This window comes from Bufo bufo, chromosome 4, assembly GCF_905171765.1.
Source record: "Bufo bufo chromosome 4, aBufBuf1.1, whole genome shotgun sequence".
NCBI classification, from domain to species: domain Eukaryota; kingdom Metazoa; phylum Chordata; class Amphibia; order Anura; family Bufonidae; genus Bufo; species Bufo bufo.
The window spans coordinates 233,688,618-233,707,842 of NC_053392.1; the positions used below are offsets into that span (position 1 = coordinate 233,688,618).

The 19,225-nt window shown below is 43.3% G+C and overlaps 1 protein-coding gene across 2 annotated transcripts in view; it reads right to left on the bottom strand.

Moving 5' to 3' along the window:
- The window catches only part of LOC120997979 (interleukin 1 receptor accessory protein), a 281,900-nt gene that overhangs the window by 42,039 nt on the left and 220,636 nt on the right, over positions 1-19,225 (bottom strand). For both annotated transcript variants that reach the window (XM_040428369.1, XM_040428368.1), the window contains one exon: positions 11,515-11,586. In XM_040428369.1, the coding sequence (XP_040284303.1) occupies positions 11,515-11,586 (72 nt within the window). The remainder of the gene's footprint in view (positions 1-11,514; positions 11,587-19,225) is intronic.

Below are 19,225 nucleotides of genomic sequence, written 5' to 3' on the forward strand. Positions count from 1 at the left end.
AGAAGAGAACGACAACCGAACCCCCAAGCGAGAACAGAAAGCCTTCCAGAATCTGGAAACAAACTGCGTGCCCCTATCAGAGACTATGTCCGAAGGAATGCCATGCAGTTTGACAATGTGATCAACGAATGCTTGCGCCAGCGTTTTAGCATTGGGTAACCCAGGAAAGGGAATAAAATGCGCCATTTTTCTAAAACGGTCCACGACCACCAGAATCACAGTCTTCCCCAAGGAAAGAGGCAGGTCCGTAATGAAGTCCATGGACAGATGCGTCCAAGGACGGGAAGGAATTGGTAACGGGAGGAGAGGACCCGATGGCAGAGAATGAGGGACCTTGGCATGAGCGCAGGTCTCGTAGGCTGCCACAAAACCCTCAACTGTCTTGCGAAGAGCCGGCCACCAGAATCTCCGAGCAATGAGATCGACTGAGGCTCTACTCCCCGGGTGCCCAGCAAGGACAGTATCGTGGTGCTCCTTAAAGACCTTGTGTCGTAAAGCGAGAGGCACAAACAACCTCCCAGGAGGACAAAGATCAGGAGCCTCTGCCTGGGCTGCCTGAACCTCTGCCTCCAAATCAGGGTAAAGAGCAGAGACGACCACCCCTTCAGCCAAAATGGGACCCGGGTCTTCACAGTTCCCCCCTCCAGGAAAACAACGTGATAGGGCATTAGCCTTCACATTTTTAACCCCAGGGCGGAACGTGACAACAAAATTAAATCTAGGAAAGAATAAAGACCATCTGGCCTGTCTCGGGTTCAGACGTTTGGCTGACTCCAAGTAGGCCAGATTCTTATGGTCGGTAAACACGGTAATAGGGTGTCTGGCTCCCTCTAGCCAATGGCGCCATTCCTCAAAAGCTAAATTGATGGCCAACAACTCCCTATCTCCCACATCGTAATTTCTCTCTGCGGAGGAGAGCTTCTTTGAGAAAAAGGCACACGGTCGCCATTTGGCAGGAGAGGGACCCTGAGACAAGACCACACCCACACCCACCTCAGAAGCGTCCACCTCAACAATGAAAGGCAGAGAGACATCAAGTTGTACCAAGATAGGAGCGGAAGCAAAACTCTCTTTGATACTAGAAAAGGCCTTACGTGCATCTACCGACCAGGAGGAAAAATCTACCCCCATCTTAGTCATATCAATGAGTGGCTTAACAACAGAGGAATAATTCAAAATGAACTTCCTGTAATAATTGGCAAAACCCAAAAAATGCATCAGTGCCTTCTGATTCTCAGGAAGCTCCCAATCAAGCACAGCGCGGACCTTCTCAGGGTCCATGCGAAAACCAGAAGCGGAGAGAAGAAAACCCAGAAATTGAATTTCTGGAACCGCAAACACACATTTTTCCAGTTTAGCGTATAGTTTATTCTCCCGCAGAATGAGCAAGACCCGACGTAGGTGGTCCCTATGAGTTTTGAAATCAGGAGAAAAAATCTAAATGTCATCTAGATACACTAGTACAAATTTCCCCATTAAATGATAAAAAATGCTGTTCACAAAATGTTGGAAGACGGCTGGAGCATTCATCAAACCAAAAGGCATAACCAAATTCTCGAAATGGCCCTCAGGGGTATTAAAAGCCGTTTTCCATTCGTCCCCTTCCCTGACCCTGACCAGGTTGTATGCCCCTCTTAAATCCAACTTAGAAAAAACTTTAGCCCCAACAATCTGGTTAAACAGGTCCGGGATCAGAGGAAGCGGATAAGGGTCACGAATTGTGATACTGTTCAGCTCCCTGAAATCCAGACATGGTCTTAAAGAACCTTAACAAAAAAAAAACAGCGGCAACAGGTGACTTCGAGGGTCGGATGTGTCCCTTTCTCCGGGTCTCAGAGATATAAGTACACATAGCGACCCTTTCAGGTTGGGAGAGATTGTATAAACGAGATTTAGGCAGCTTGGCGCCTGGGATGAGATTAATAGGGCAATCGTACTCCCGGTGAGGGGGCAGCTCCTGGACACCACTCTCTGAAAACACATCCGAAAATTCTGAGAGAAAAGATGATAGTCTTAGTAGAAACCTCTGAAAGAGACGCCGAGAGGCAATTCTCTCTGCAAAAGTCACTCCAACCATTTATTTGCCTCGCTTGCCAATCAATGGTGAGGTTATGTTTAGTGAGCCAGGGTAGCCCCAACACTAGAGGAGTAGGTAATCCGCTTAGGACGAAACAGGACACATCCTCAACATGAGCATCACCCACAGTCAAACGGATATTGTGAACTATGCCCTTTAACGATTTTTGAGAAAGTGGAACGGAATCAATAGCAAAAACAGGTATATCCTTTCCCAAAGTGCATACCTGGAAACCATGTGTTATAGCAAATTGATTATCAATGAGATTGACAGCTGCTCCACTATCTACAAAAATCTCACAAACAATGTTCTTGCTCTCTAGCGCCACCCTGGCAGGTAAGGCAAAAAGGGAACTACAAGCAAACGGTAAACCTTCAATTTCCGCATCAACCTTGCCAATAGTAACAGATGGAACGTTTTTAGAGGATTTTTTTCTCTTTGTTTCTTTATTACTCTAAAAAAACTCCCTGAATCTCCTAGAGGGGCAAACATTTGCCAAATGATTTATACCTCCACAACAGAAACAAACCCTCCTCTGAGAGCTGAATCCTTTATTATTAGAGGCAAGCAAACCCAGCTGCATGGGCTCCGGCTCAGAGGGGATTGAGAGAGACTGAGGCCCCTGCGCAGTGAATGAGACTGCCCCACTGTCCTTGGACTGAATATGACAGGAAGGAGTGATCTCTACTCTCTCTCTCTAAGACGCCTATCAATACGAACAGCCCCAGACATGGCAGACTCCAAGGAGACAGGTCTCTCATGAAAGGCAAATGCATCTTTCAATCCCTCTGAAAGACCATGGCAAAATTGACTTCAGAGTGCAGCATCATTCCACCCAGAATCAGCTGCCCATCTCCGAAATTCTGAACAGTATATCTCTGCGGACTGTTTACCCTGGCATAAAAGACGCAGTTTAGATTTAGCCAGAGCAATATGATAAGGATCATCATATATCTGACCCAGGGCTACAAAAAATTCATCCACCGATCGGAGGGGTCATGCCCCCACCGGCAGCGAAAAAGCCCAAGACTGAGCGTTATCCCTGAGCAGCGAGATGATGATCCCCACCCTCTGCTCCTCATCACCAGAGGAATGGGGAAGTAGGTGAAAATTGAGTTTTCAAGCCTCTGTAAAACGAACAAAATTCTCACTAACCCCGGAAAACGTATCCGGAAGCGAGATCTTAGGCTCAGAACAAACTCCATGAACGCAAGCAGAACCGGTCACCTGAAACTGAGAGACAGTTTTACGGAGATCTTCTACCTCCAGTGAAAGACCCTGTACGCGGTCAATCAAGGCTGAAACCGGATCCATGCTTAAAGACGGTTATGGCGGTTTATAATGTCACGGATGGTGTTGCAGAAAAGTAGAAATCACAAATAAAGATCCGACTGACTTGATCCCAAACTAAGGAACATATGGGTGAGCCGTATAAAAGCCCTAGAGCTCTCCCTGACTGCTCAGCCCATGCAAAGATATTTATGATAGAAAATTGCATGCCCCCGTACCTAGACTGAGTGACACCTGAAAACCCTATAATAGTGAGGGGACACGACCACTGGCTTCCTGCACTCAATACGGAGGGAGTCAGGGTCACCTAGAATCAAGCCAGTGAAGTAAAGGGAGGCGATCACTGCTAATAGATGACAGCTTGGAGAGGGAGAAGAGATGACAAAACGAAACCAAAACAAAAGAACATCATGCAAGAGGTTCTGAAGAACGTCTGTCAGAACTTCTCAGAGATCTGGCGGGGACACTGAGGCTTTAGTGAAAACCAGGTAGTTGCTTAGACATGCCCCTCCAGAGTATAGCCAGTCAGTAGCACAGTGGGTTTAGACCTGATTCATGACACATATCAGCTGCGTATAGAGAGAAGGGTCCCATAGCAAGGATCAAACCACCTCCCCATACAGAACAGAAGGGTTTCTTCCTAAACCCCTTTCAATGACCCTGGGGCCATTTTTTTATCTGCCTCATTTGCTAAAAGTTGTTCCTTTTTGAAGGTAGAGTCCTGACCAAGTTTTCATCCCCAGTAGAAGAAGGGATGATCCCAACTGAGGCCCCTCTTGCCCTGGGCCCCATAGCAGTTGCATGGTCTGCCACTATGGTAGTTACAACCCTGGTTCATATACGCTGACACTGCTCAACTTGTATGAGAGATACACATGTGGTTTACCTTTGTTTTCTCTTGTTAAACGTCGTTGCTCTGCATCTGGGTTTCTTTGTGTCTGCTCATTTGTAGAGCTTGGGCTTGCATTAACTTAAGCTATTTGTACATGCGACTCACAGGTAGTCTGTTTAGTGTCACTTTCAGTATTTTGTTCTGCTCTTGACTCGAGCGATTTCATCTGTCCATCTTTCAGATCCTCCGTGAAAATCACACTGTTGCTAATGGTAATAGTGTCCGTTTTGGGGTTTAGGATTCTGTGCTCTTTACAGTAGTCACTGTATCCTACGAATATTCCTTCTACTGCTGTTTTTGAGTTTAGTGCATTTTTCTTCTGGAATATACACAAATGTTCTGCATCCAAACACACTTGAATGTTTTACACTTGGCTTCTCACCATACTATAATTCATGTGCAGCCTGTAGCTGTCATTGCGGCTTCATCCCAATATTTCTCAGGTAATCCAGAATCTGTCAGTATGCACCTGATCATTTCAGTGAGAGTTCTGTATTTCCTTTCAGCTATACCATTTTGTTCTGGTGTATATGGGACTGTTTTTTGTGGTCTTAAATGTTCGTTGACTGTATCTGGAGTAGTCATCTATGAAGGTCACTTGTTGCCACTGGGTGTAGGCACTTTCATAGGACCACAAACATTACTGTGTATTAGGTCAAGTGGTCGTGAGGCTTTTGTCTGGCTTTCTTTAGGAAGGGTTGCCCGCTATGGTGATGGTATCTATTAGCGACTGCATTTAACCACTTCCCATCTGAGCCATTTGCCCCCTTCCTGACCAGGCCTAATTTTGGAAATCTGACATATCTCACTTTATGTGGTAATAACTTTGGAACGCCTTTACTTATCCAAGTCTTTCAGAGATTGTTTTCTCGTGACACATTGTACTTCAGGATAGTCATAAATTTGAGTCAATATATTTCACCTTTATTTATGAAAAAATCCCAAATTTACCAAAAATTTAGAAAGATTAGCAATTTTCTAAATTTCAATTTCTCTGCTTTTAAAACAGAAAGTGATACCTCATAAAATATTTATTACTTAACATTCCCCATATGTCTACTTTATGTTGGCATTATTTTGGAAATGTCATTTTATTTTTTTAGGATGTTAGAAGGCTTAGAAGTTTAGAAGCAATTCTTCAAATTTTTAAGAAAATTGCCAAAACCCACTTTTTAAGGACCAGTTCAGGTCTGAAGTCACTTTGTGGGGCCTACATTGTGGATACCCCCATAAATGACCTCATTGTAGAAACTACACCCCTCGAATTACTTAAAACCGATTTTACAAACTTTGTTAACCCTTTAGGCGTTCCACAAGAATTAAAGGAAAATGGAGATAAAATTTTAAAATTTCACTTTTTTGGCAGATTTTCCATTTTAATCCAATTTTTTCTTTAACACATCGATGGTTAACAGCCAAACAAAACTCAATATTTATTACCCAGATTCTGTGGTTTACAGAAACACCCCACATGTGGTCATAAACTGCTGTATGGGCACACGGCAGCGCGCAGAAGAAAAGTAGTTTTTAGATGCCATGTCCCATTTGAAGCCCCCCTGATGCACCCTTACAGTAGAAACTCCCAAGAAGTGATCCCATTTTGGAAACTAGGGGATAAGGTGCCAGTTTTATTGGTACTATTTTTGGGTACATATGATTTTTTGATTATTCATTATAACACTTTATGGGGCAAGGTGACCAAAAAATTGGTTGTTTTAGCACAGTTTTTATTTATTTATTTTTACAGTGTTCATCTGAGGGGTTTGGTCAAGTGACATTTTTATAGAGCAGATTGTTACAGACGTGGCGATACCTAATATGTATACTTTTTGTTATTTATTTAAGTTTTAGACAACAATAGCATTTTTGAAACAAAAAAATTATGTTTTAATGTGTCCATGTTGTGAGAGCTATAGTTTTTTTTATTTTTTGTGAGATTTTCTTATGTAGGGGCTCATTTTTTGCGGGATGAGGTGACGGTTTTATTGGTCCCATTTTGTGGGACATACGCCTTTTTGATCACTTGGTGTTGCACTTTTTGTGATGTAAGGTGACAAAAATGGCTTTTTTTGACAGTTTTTTTTTTTAATGTTGTTTATTGGACTGGGTCGATTATGTGATATATTTATAGAGCCGACCGTCACGGACGCGGCAATACCAAATATGTATATATATATATTTTTTTTACATTTATTCCTTACTTGGGGATATTTTTTTTTACATGTGAAACCTTTTTTTTTATTTTTATTTTTTATTTTACACTTTGTCCCCCATAAGGTCATACAAGACCTCTGGGGGACATTTACTTCACTTTTTTTTTTTTTTTCACTGTTGATTTCTCCTGTAACTGGGGCTGACATAGTAGCCCCAGTTACAGGAGAAATACACCCCCCAGAGAGGCTGTACAGCGCAATACAGCACTGTACAGCCTCAGTGCAGGGCTGATCGAGGTCTGTGAAAGACCTCACACAGCTCCTGCACTCTCCGGTCCCGGCGGTCACGTGACCGCCGGTCGGAACAGGAAGCGCATAGCTGTGTATGCCGCGATCCAGAAAGCAGGGACACCTGGGCACTGTCCCTGCCTTCTCTCTGGGTTGCCCTGCTTTCACTGACAGAGGGCAACCCGATCAGCAGCTGCACGATTAGCGTGCAGCTGCAGTTTCTGAAAGGACGATCTGGAACGTCCATTCAGAAATAGAGAACCACCTCCCGGACGTTTATAGTCAACGTGCGGACGGGAGGTGGTTAAAAAAAAATAATATTTGTATTTTTTATTATTATTTTTTACTTATATTTTAATTTATTTTTGGCACATAATATGCTCTCCATGAGGTCATTAAAGACCTCTGGAGGAAACTGGCAGTAATAAACCGCTCTTGTCTTCTCCTCAGGGTCCCCGCTGTGTCTGTCAGCCGGGACCCGACCTGCTCCTGCTAGATTGGGATTTAATCGCTACCTGAACGTTTATATACTTGCTATCTGCACGGGGCATGTGCAGATAAGACATACATAGTCAGTGGGCAGGCGGGAAGGGGTTAAGATCCTTTGTTAGGTTTCTTTTTTGTAGTTCCTGTATCCTGTTTGGATGTCTGTGGCCTAAGCATCTATGACACATATGGATATAATCATTGTGCCTATGCATGCAGAACCTCACCTGCTCTTTCACGATGTTAAGATGATATAAATGTTCATCTGCCTTAGCAATGACTATCACCCGCTTTCCATGCAGGATTATGCAATTTTTGCCTTGGAATTTCACAGTGAATCCTTTAGCTGTTAAACGTTTGACAGATAACAGTCCTCCTTCTAGACTGGGAACATATGACATGTCTTTCACTGGTACAACTATATTATGTCCAATTTGACTGGGTCACACTAACATCCCATGTCCAGTTCCTTCTGCATTTATTCTGCTTCCATCTGCCAGATAAACAGTTTCTTTGTTATTTAAGTCAAGTTCTGTTAAGAAGTTTCTATCACTTGTCATGTGAGTGGTTGCTCCAGTGTCAAAGCACCAGCCTTGCAGCAACTCACTGTTGTCACTTTAAATATGCCATTCCAATGATCTGTACATGGATGAGAGATAGCAGTTTTGACCATTTGTTTGGTCCCTGCTGGATGTAGCTTCTGCTGCTCTGCTTTCCATATTGTACAGTCTTTCTTTAGGTGTCCCTGTTTCTTGCATCTAAAACGTGCTTGTCTCCTTTTTGTGACTTCTTGTCTCTGGACCTTTAAGAGCTATTCCACGGTCGCCTTCTGTGGAGTCCTGCATTACTTCCTTTCTTTGTTGATATTCGTCTATGAGCCTGGTTTTCACAAATTCCAGTGTCAGATCTGTCTCAGGTCTAGTCTCAAGTGCATTGATCAGTCACAACTGACTTTAGTTGTGTAACCACCTTCGGCCTAGCATTTATATGCTCCTTTATGCCTTTTTCTTTGCTCTACCTCATTTTTACAGTTCCTCAGCAGAAATAACTTGCTTTTCAGACTGGATCTTTCGTGCAATTTCTGTAGTGCACTCAACAAGCCTTTTGGAGTGCTCTCATGTCTGACGTGGATCAGTTGGTCATCCTCCACTAATAAGCTTATTGTGGCGCTTGCCTGTGTGTTTTTCTTGTCCCATTTCTGATAATAATTGGTCTCTCTGTAGTAATAACCTCCCACAAGTCATCTCTGGACAGTAACATTTCCACTTTAAATTTCCATAGCTGGCAATTCTCACTGTTTAGTTCGGACACTGTAACTTTCAGCTCTAAACTGCTGGCCATCTTTATATATATATTGTGGGGATTCGCTCTGGTAAACAGGATAAGCGGACGCAGTATAGAGGCACCAACCAGTTTGTAAACCAACAGTTCAGTGTTCATTCACTTTCGTTTAGAAAGTTCACGGAACAAAAAAACACTTTCAAGCAAAAAGTCACCTTACACTATTGGTGTCAGTTCACACCATGCAAATAGAAAGAAGAAACTCCCACGGCGCACATACCAATTTTTGATGATGATACAAAACTTGATTTAATAAATTGGCAGGTGGTACCACCTGGCAATTTATTAAATCAAGTTTGTATCATCATCAAAGATTGGTATTTGCGCCGTGGGAGTTTCTTCTTTCTATTTGGATATATCCGCCTTCTTGTGGACTCCAGGGATCCCTATGTGGAAGTGCGTACATCCCTGGCTGCATGACCATCTACCTTGGGGGCCTATTACGACCCCTTCCAAGCCTTCAGTAGTGTTGTGCCTATTGATTGCACAACCCATTAAAGTGAGCCTCCAATCTGGAGTATTTTATGTTCATTTATTTAACTGGACTGTACTACCATATGGTGCTACTTTTGTGTTTTTCTTAGAGAAACACCGCCTGTTACGTTGCGTTCAAACCATGCGGCCTGTTCTGCCCACAAGAGTCCATCAGCAGGCTTTAGTCGGCCTGTTTTCCCTCACATGGGTCTCAGCCCTCCTCCCCGGCACAAGCCTCAGATCCCAATACAGAGATCCCCTCTGAATGAACCCAGCTGTCTTTTAAAGGCAGTTAGGTGTTAACAAAAACCCGGACCGGCACCTGCGATCCAGTCCGGTGTTTGACCTTACCTGACTGCTAATTAGTCCAGCAGCACACACTGGGAGGAAAATACCTGCCTCCACATACAACTCCCTTTACTGTGTCTCACTCATCATTTTCCACCCCAGTTTATGGCATGCAGCAAAGGACATAGCACGGAGTGCTGTCTGCATCTTTTGCGGCCCCATTGAAGTGAATGGGTCCGCACCCGAGCCGCAAAAACTGCGGCTCGGATGCGGACCCGAAAAAACGGTTGTGTGCATGAGGCCTTCGTTGTATTCTGAGGATGAGACTGAGACTGTCCACTCACCAAGTTCTGTTTCTTTTGTCTGAGTCCTGGGCCAATAACCTGTTGCAGTATTTGCAGCTTTTATGAACTCTACTCAGACATTGTGGGAGAACAAAAAACTAATTTAATTTACTTAGGACAAAACAGCAACCATTAACTGTAACATCATCATCAAGATGGAGACTGCCAGAAATAACATCTACATCACCATTAGACAGTACATACATTGCAATAACTGCAGTTCAATAAACAGTGATGCTTAACACAGGGGCACACCTCACATTTTTGTAAATATTTTATTAGATCTTTTTTGATGGGACAACATTGAAGTAATGCACTTTGATACAATGTAAAGTATTCAGTGTACGGCTTGTATAACAGTGTAAATTTGGTGTGCCCTCAAAATAACTCAACACACAACCATTAATGTCTAAACACAAGTGACTACATCCCAAAGTGAAAATTACCAAATTGTCCCAAAGTGTCAATATTTTGTGTGGCCACCATTATTTTCCAGCACTGCCTTAACTCTCTTGGGCAATGGAGTTCACTACAGCTTCACAGGTTACCACTGGAATCCTCTTCCATTCCATGACGACATCACGGAACTGAAGGATGTTAGAGACCTTGCGCTCCTCCACCTTCCGTTTGAGAATGCCTCACAGATGCTCAATAGGGTTTAGGTCTAGAGACATGCTTGGCCAGTCCAGCACCTTTACCCTCAGTTTCTTTAACAAGGCAGTGCTCGATGTTATCATGTTGGAGTACTGCCTTGCGGCCCAGTTTCCGAATGGAGGGGATCATGCTCTGCTTCAGTGTGTCACAGTACATGTTCATTGAGGGAACCATGAATGGCAACTATAGCTCTCCACAGCTGGCAGCACTCATACCAGCCCTAAACCTTGACACTCCCACCACCATGCTTAACTGTAGGCAAGACACACTTGTCTTTTATTCTTCACCTGGTTGCCGCCACACATGCTTGACAACACCTGAAACAAATAACTTCATCTTGGTCTCATCAGACCACAGGACATTTACATCTACAGTAATCTATGTTCTTAAGTCTTCAGCAAACTATTTGCAGGCTTTCTTGTGCATCATCTTTAGAAGAGGATTGGTTCTGGGATGACAGCCATGCAGACCAATTTGATGCAGTGTGCGGTGTAGGGTCTGAGCACTGACAGGCGGATTTCCCCACCCCTTTTACCTCTGTAGCAATGCTGGGAGCAATCATACGTCTATTTTGAAAAGACAACCTCTGGATAGGACGCTGAGCACGTGCACTCAACTTCTTTGGTCAACCATGCCGAGGCCTGTTCTGAGGGGAACCTGTCTTGGTAAACCACTGTATTTTTTTGGCCATAGTGCTGCAGCTTAGTTTCAGGATGTCGGCAATCTAGCCTAGGCCATCTTTATGTAGACAAACAATTCTTTTTTTTCACTTCTTTGCCATGAGGTGCCATGTTGACCTTCCAGTGACCAGTATGAGAGAGTGTGAGAGCAAAAACACAAAATTTAACACATCTGCTCCCCATTCACACCTGAGACCTTGTAACACTAACGAGTCACATGACATCGGGAAGGGAAAATGGCTAATTGGGCACAATTTGGCCATTTTCAATTAGGGGTGTGCTCACTTTTGTTGCCAGCGGTTTAGACATTAATGGCTGTGTGTTGAGTTATTTTGAGGACCCACCAAATGTACACTGTTATACAAGCCGTACACTGACTACTTTACATTCTACCAAAGTGTCATATCTTGAATGTTGTCCCATGAAAAGATATAATAAAAATTGACAAAAATGAGAGGGGTGTACTCACTTTTGTAGGACACAGTATATATATATATATATATATTTCCAATGCTTTATATGAACAGTTATACGCATGGCTACTCACCTGCTTGAAACTCAAAGGTCTGTTTGTCACTCGGAGTTCTCATTTCAGGTGCTTTTGCATAGAAACGGGAAGCTGAAAAATACATGTAAAACTTCAAGCCAGACAACAACAAAAAATCTATAGAAACAGATTAAGACCTATACAACATAAAAAACCATCTTTGCACTTTAAAATTCCAGTGTGCCTGCATTATATTTACCCAAGTATACTGCTTCACAGTGACCTATGTATTCAGCTATCCTCTAGTAACTCCATTATATTTACATATGAACAGTTCATGACTGTGTACAGCATTGCATACCATATACAGTCATGTGAAAAAATTAGGACACCCTTTGAAAGCATGTGGTTTTTTGTAACATTTTTAATAAATGGTTATTTAATCTCCGTTTCAACAATACAGAGAGATTAAAGTAATCCGACTAAACAAAGAAAACTGAAGAAAAGTCTTTTCAAGATCTTCTGTAAATGTCATTCTACAAAAATGCCTATTCTAACTGAGGAAAAAGATAGGACACCCTTGCCCCTAATAGCGAGTGTTACCTCCTTTGGCTGAAATAACTGCAGTGAGACGGTTCTTGTAGCCATCTACCAGTCTTCGACATCGGTCTGAGGAAATTTTACCCCACTCCTTAATGCAGAACTTTTTCAGCTGTGAGATGTTTGAGGGGTTTCTTGCACGTACAGCCCTTTTCAAGTCACCCCACAGCATCTCAATGGGATTCAAATCTGGACTTTGACTTGGCCATTCCAGGACTCTCCATTTCTTCTTTTTCAGCCAATCTTTGGTTGATTTACTAGTATGTTTTGGGTCATTGTCATGTTGCATGGTCCAGTTCCGCTTCAGCTTTAATTTTCTAACTGATGGTCTCACATGTTCTTCAAGCACCTTCTGATACACAGTAGAATTCATCGTGGATTCTATGATGGTGAGCTGACCAGGTCCTGCTGCAGCAAAGCAGCCCCAAACCATGACACTTCCACCTCCATGCTTCACAGTTGGTATGAGGTTCTTTTCTTTGAATGCTGTGTTTGGTTTACGCCAAACATGTCCTCTGCTGTTGTGTCCAAATAATTCAATTTTGGACTCATCTGTCCAAAGAACATTATTCCAGAAGTCCTGGTCTTTGTCAACTTTATCGCTGGCAAATGTCAGTCTGGCCTCGATGTTTCTCTTGGAAAGCAAAGGTTTCCTCCTTGCACACCTCCCATGCAAGTTAAACTTGTACAGTCTCTTTCTGATTGTAGAGGCATGTACTTCTACATCAACAGTAGCCAGAGCCTGCTGTAGTTCTCGAGATGACACTTTAGGGTTTTTGGATACCTCTTTTAGCATCTTGCGGTCTGCTCTTGGGGTGAACTTGCTGGGGCGACCAGTCCTGGGCATGTTGGCAGTTGTTTTGAAAGCCCTCCACTTGTAAACTATCTTCCGGACAGTGGAATGGCTGATTTCTAAATCTTTTGAGATCTTTTTAAATCCCTTCCCAGACTCATAGGCTGCTACAATCTTTTTTCTGAAGTCCTCTGACAGCTCTTTTGCTCTCACCATGGTGCTCACTCTCACTTCAACAGTCAGGAGCACACCAAACTAAATGTCTGAGGTTTAAATAGGGCAAGCCTCATTCAACATGCAGAGTAACGATCTACTAATTATGTGCACCTGGTGTGATATACCTGTGTGAGATCTGAGCCAATTTAAGAGGGAATACATGTGAGGGTGTCCTATCTTTTTCCTCAGTTAGAATAGGCATTTTTGTAGAATGACATTTACAGAAGATCTTGAAAAGACTTTTCTTCAGTTTTCTTTGTTTAGTTGGATTACTTTAATCTCTCTGTATTGTTGAAACGGAGATGAAATAACCATTTATTAAAAATGTTACAAAAAACCACATGCTTTCAAAGGGTGTCCTAATTTTTTCACATGACTGTATAACATAAAATGATATCATTGACAGCTAATAAAAATCAGTTTTTGCATGTGTACACTTATGGGGATTACAATATGTTTCTATAGATATAGGTCAAACTTGTAAAGGAAAACATGCAGGCTCTGGACATCATGACGGGAGAAAGAGCAGTACTGGATAAAGCCTTCATTCAGAAAAACGGATCCGGCATTTATTGTTTTCACATTTTTGTGCAGTCTGAGCATGCGTTATCAACACCACAATTAATCGGTCACCATTTTTTCTCAGTCTTTCAGTTGGATCTTAGGAGAAACCTGATCAGAGTCAAAGGGTAAATGATAAAAATGATAGCTGCTGGTGGTAGGCCCTCTAACCATGTATAATAGTCTCCTTAGTCATGATGGCCCCAGGTTATGATATTTTGGCCTATCTTTTGCCATCATAACTTGAATGTGTATTCAACTTAGGCCTCTTTCACACGACCGTTTTTTTTTCCCGTTTTGCGGGCCGTTTTTTGCGTTCCGTATACGGAACCATTCATTTAATTGGTTCCGCAAAAAAGAACGGAATGTACTCCGTATTTCCGTTTTTCCGTTCCGCTAAAAGATAGAACATGTCCTATTATTGCCCGCAAATCACGTTCCGTGGCTCCATTCAAGTCAATAGGTCCGCTAAAAAAACGGAACACATACGGAAATGCATCCGTATGTCTTCCGTATCCGTTCCGTTTTTTGCGGAGCCATCTATTGAAAATGTTATGCCCAGCCCAATTTTTTCTATGAAATTACTGTATACTGTATATGGCATATGGAAAAACGGAACGGAAACACAACGGAAACAAAAAACGGAACAACAGATCCGTTTAAAACGGACCGCAAAACACTGAAAAAGCCATACGGTCGTGTGAAAGAGGCCTTACAACTGTGTTGTCCATGCTCATCTGCAGCACATGTGAGTGCATGTTCCAACTAAAAGGCACTTGCTATTGACTGGATCTTCCAGCCAATCACATGTGCCTCTGATCAGAATTGACAGCACAATGGAATTAGTAACAACCTGGAATGGGGCCTGGCAAGGTACTGTGATAGAAGCACAACTTTCAAGCTCTCAATACCTTACACTACATCAATATCTTGCCTCTGCACTGATAGATTTTTCCGACGGTCCCAGGCATACTAGACCTGAGTAGACATGGCGAGTTAGAGATTTCACAGCCTGCCATCTATCTTTGCCAGCTTGTCCTTTGAGTAACCTGAAGGGGATTTGCGTGCAGCTCATGGCACATTAGTGTTGGGCGATTTACTGGTATGTACGATATACCACATTAATAAGAAACGGTGATATGGCGAAATCACCGTTTTCTTATTACCGGAGTATTTTTGTGATGTCACACCTACTTCTCCCATGAGGCAGGGGGGCATCAGTTTACCTTTGGCTCCCATGCCCACTGTTCAGCCCCATAGGCCTCAGGCTCCGGAGTCATCGTGAGTATAATGTTTTAGTTTTTTTTAATAGCTCCATGTATTGCACTACTGCGAGAAATACCAGGTGGTGGGAGGCAGAATATTATATATTAAGGAAATTATACTATAGGGGGGGAGCATTATATATGGAGACATTATACTACAGGGGGGAGAGCATTAAATATGGGGGCATTATACTAGAGGGAGAGAGCATTATATAGATGCGTCACTATAGGGGGTCTTAATGCCCTATTGGGGCATATTAATATAGGAGTACTGTGGGGGCATTATTATTAGGCACAATATGGAGGGCAGTGGTCACCAATACTAAAGACTATTGGTGATACTGTAGGGGGCGTTATTGGGGGGGGGCTAGTTTAGCACTATTATTTCTGCACTATAGTGCCTGTGGGGCATTAAGGAGCACAGCGAGCACAGTATTGGGCAGCATGATGATGATGGAAAAGTGCGGATCTAAGATGTCTGTGTGTTAAACTCTGCAGAGACGAGACACAGCTGGAAGAAGTTATCGTGGCGGTCTGATCTCCAAATAAAAAAGATGAGGAAAGAAAATGTCACTGTATGTAACAGTTATTTGGTGCTGTATTACCGTCCAGGTTTAGCAGCGCTGTATGTAGTGTTCACCCACATAAGCCATTTAAAAGGAACTCGTCACCTCCAACAAACATCCCAAGCCGTCAGCAGTACCTGAGAGTAGCCAGCAGCGTGTTTGTAACGATCATTTTCTTCCTGCAGGCAGAGAAGCAGAAGCTGTAAAAACGTTCTTTAATCCCCTGCCGGCGCGCTTCTCTAGTCAGGCTTGAAGTCACGGGGGCAGCGGCCTCCTTGCTTCAAGTCACGGTAACCACGCCCCCTTCCCTGTGACTGACAGCGCTTATGCACAAGAGTTCGGCTGGCTTTGCCGAACTGTCGGCTGTCAGTCACAGGGAAGAGGGCGTGGTTACCGTGACTTGAAGCAAGGAGGCCGCTGCCCCCGTGACTTCAAGCCTGACTAGAGAAGCGCGCCGGCAGGGGATTAAAGAACGTTTTTACAGCTTCTGCTTCTCTGCCTTCAGGAAGAAAATGATCGTTACAAACACGCTGCTGGCTACTCTCAGGTACTGCTGACGGCTTGGGATGTTTGTTGGAGCTGACAGGTTCCCGTTAAGGCCTCATGCACACAAACCTTTTTTTAGTCTGCAGCCAATCAGCATTTTTTGAGGATCAAGTGCAGATCCATTAATTTCTAAGGGTACTATCACACTAGCGTTATTCTTCTCCAGTATTGAAATACGGTAAAGGGTCTCAATACCGGAAAAAAACGCATCAGTTTTGTCCTAATGCATTCTGAATGGAAAGCAATCCGTTCAGTATGCATCAAGATGTTTTCCGTTCCGTCCCTTGTACAGTATTTGACCGGACAAAATACCGCAACTTGCTAACGGATCCGGAAAAAACATATTTCCGTTTGCAAACGGTTTGCCGGAACTGCCTCCCGGATCCGAACGACGCTAGTGTGAAAGTACCAAAAATCTGTGTGTCGGTGCCTTATTACATGGTGTGGCACAGTGAGGCCACACAGAAACTATACTATAAATGTATGGGAGCAAGAAAGATATTTTACTGTTTAAGCTCCATGCAATATAACGTCTCCTTGTGGCCCCATACTATAGCGGCAACAAGGAGACATTATTGTACACTGTATAGGGGCAACAAGGAGATATACTGTATGGGGTATACAACTTGTAGCCCCCATACAGTATAGTGTCTCCTTGTGGCCCCATGTGTTTTTTTCCCTTCTAAATGGGTATTTATTGTGATATATATATCGTTATCATGATAAATTTCTTAATATTGTTATTGTGGGAATATTTGTGATATTGCCCAACCCTACGGCATACCCCTATTTGAGACTAGCTTGCAGCTAAACCTTGGCATTGGTTGCTGCTGACAATTAGATCATGAGGCCTCTCTGGCCCTTAGGCCCCTTTCACACGGGCGAGTTTTCCACGCGGTTGCAATGCGTGAAGTGAACGCATTGCACCCGCACTGATTCCGGACCCATTCATTTCTATGGGGCTGTGCACATGAGCGGTGATTTTCACGCATCACTTGTGTGTTGCGTGAAAATCGCAGCAAGCTCTATTTTGTGCGTTTTTCACGCAATGCAGGCCCCATAGAAGTGAATGGGTCTGCGTGAAAATCGCAAGCATCCACAAGCAAGTGCGGATAGGATGCGATTTTCATGCACGGTTGCTAGGAGACGATCGGGATGGGGACCCGATCATTATTATTTTCCCTTATAACATTGTTATAAGGGAAAATAATAGCATTCTTAATACAGAATGCTTAGTACAATAAGGCTGGAGGGGTTAAAAAAAAATATTTAACTCACCTTAATCCACTTGATCGCGCAGCCCGGCTTCTCTTTTGTCTTCTTCTTTGCTGTGCACAGGAATAGGACCTGTGATGACGTCACTGCGCTCATCACATGGTCAGTCACATGATCCATCACCATGGTGATGGATCATGTGATGGACCATGTGATGAGCGCAGTGACATCATCAAAGGTCCTATTCCTCAAAGATGAAGACAGAAGAGAAGCCGGGCTGCGCGATCAAGTGGATTAAGGTGAGTTTTTTTTTTTTTTTAACCCCTCCAGCCTTATTGTACTAAGCATTCTGTATTAAGAATGCTATTATTTTCCCTTATAACCATGTTATAAGGGAAAATAATACAATCTACAGAACACCCAAACCAAACCCGTACTTCTGTGAAGAAGTTCAGGTTTGGGTACCAAACATGCCGATTTTTCTCACGCGCGTGCAAAATGCATTACAATGTTTTGCACTCGTGCGGAAAAATCGTGCATTTTCCCACAACGCACCCGCTTCTTATCCGGGCAAAAAACATGACGCCCGTGTGAAAGAGGCCTTAGGGTGTCTTCACAAACTGCAGATTTAGGCCCCTTTCACACGGGCGAGTTTTCCGCGAGGGGGCAATGTGTGAGGTGAACGCATTGCACCCGCACTGAATCCGGACCCATTCATTTCTATGGGGCTGTGCACATGAGCAGTGATTTTCACGCATCACTTATGCGCTGCGTGAAAATCGCAGCATGCTCTATGTTGTGCGTTTTTCACGCAACGCTGGCCCCATAGAAGTGAATAGGGTTGCGTGAAAAACGCAAGCATCTGCAAGCAAGTGCGGTGCGATTTTCACGCACGGTTGCTAGGAAACGATCGGGATGGAGACCCGATCATTATTATATCTTAATACAGAATTCATAGTACAATAGCGCTGGAGGGGTTAAAAAAAATATATATATAATTTAACTCACTATAATCCACTTGCTGGATTAAGGTGAGTTAAATTTAATTTTTTTACCCCTCCAGCGCTATTGTACTTAGCATTCTGTATTAAGAATGCTATTATTTTCCCTTATAACCATGTTATAAGAGAAAATAATACAATTTACATAACCCCGATCCCAAACCCGAACTTCTGTGAAGAAGTTCGGGTTTGGGTACCAAACATGCCGATTTTATTTACGCGCGTGCAAAACGCATTACAATGTTTTGCACTCGCGCGGAAAAATCGTGCATGTTCCCGCAACGCACCCGCTCCTTTTCCCGCAACGCCCGTGTGAAACCAGCCTTAGTGATTGAAAATCAGTTCCATTCACCTAAATGGGGCTTGCAGAAATCCATGTGCTTGCTGCCCCATACAAATGAATGTAACTGATTTTCAATCGCAGAACTTTCTGCCCCAAAATCTGCCACGTGTGAAGGCACCCTTATGAGTGCTGTAGGCAGTGGCTAACCACATCTCCCTGTGACTCCTAGCATTAGAGGCTAACAGAGGCCATCGATTTGGGCTCCATAAGCTCTTTATTTAAAGTGGTTGTCTGAGATAATACAAAATCTCAGACAAACCCTACAATAGCCTAAAATAAAAAATTATGTTATACCCAGGTCTGGTTCTCCTGCCTATTATCTCAGACAACCACTTTAAGGCTAGGGCTGCACAAAGACATGTGTCGCGCAACATTTTGTCACACTAATGTCGCGCCAACAATTTTTATAATGATAGGCTATGGGGTCGCACTGCGACATGCGACATTCTGCGACACAACAGTAGACTTCATGGCAAATGGACATAAAATTTTCCAATATAATACATTTTTTCCAGGAAAAAAACAAGGGTTAACTGCCAAACAAAACTCAATATGGGTTGCCCTGATTCTGTAGTTTGCAGAAACACCCCATATGTGGTCGTAAACTACTGTTTGGCCAAACGGGAGGACATAGAAGGAGGGGAACACCATATGGGTTTTGCAAG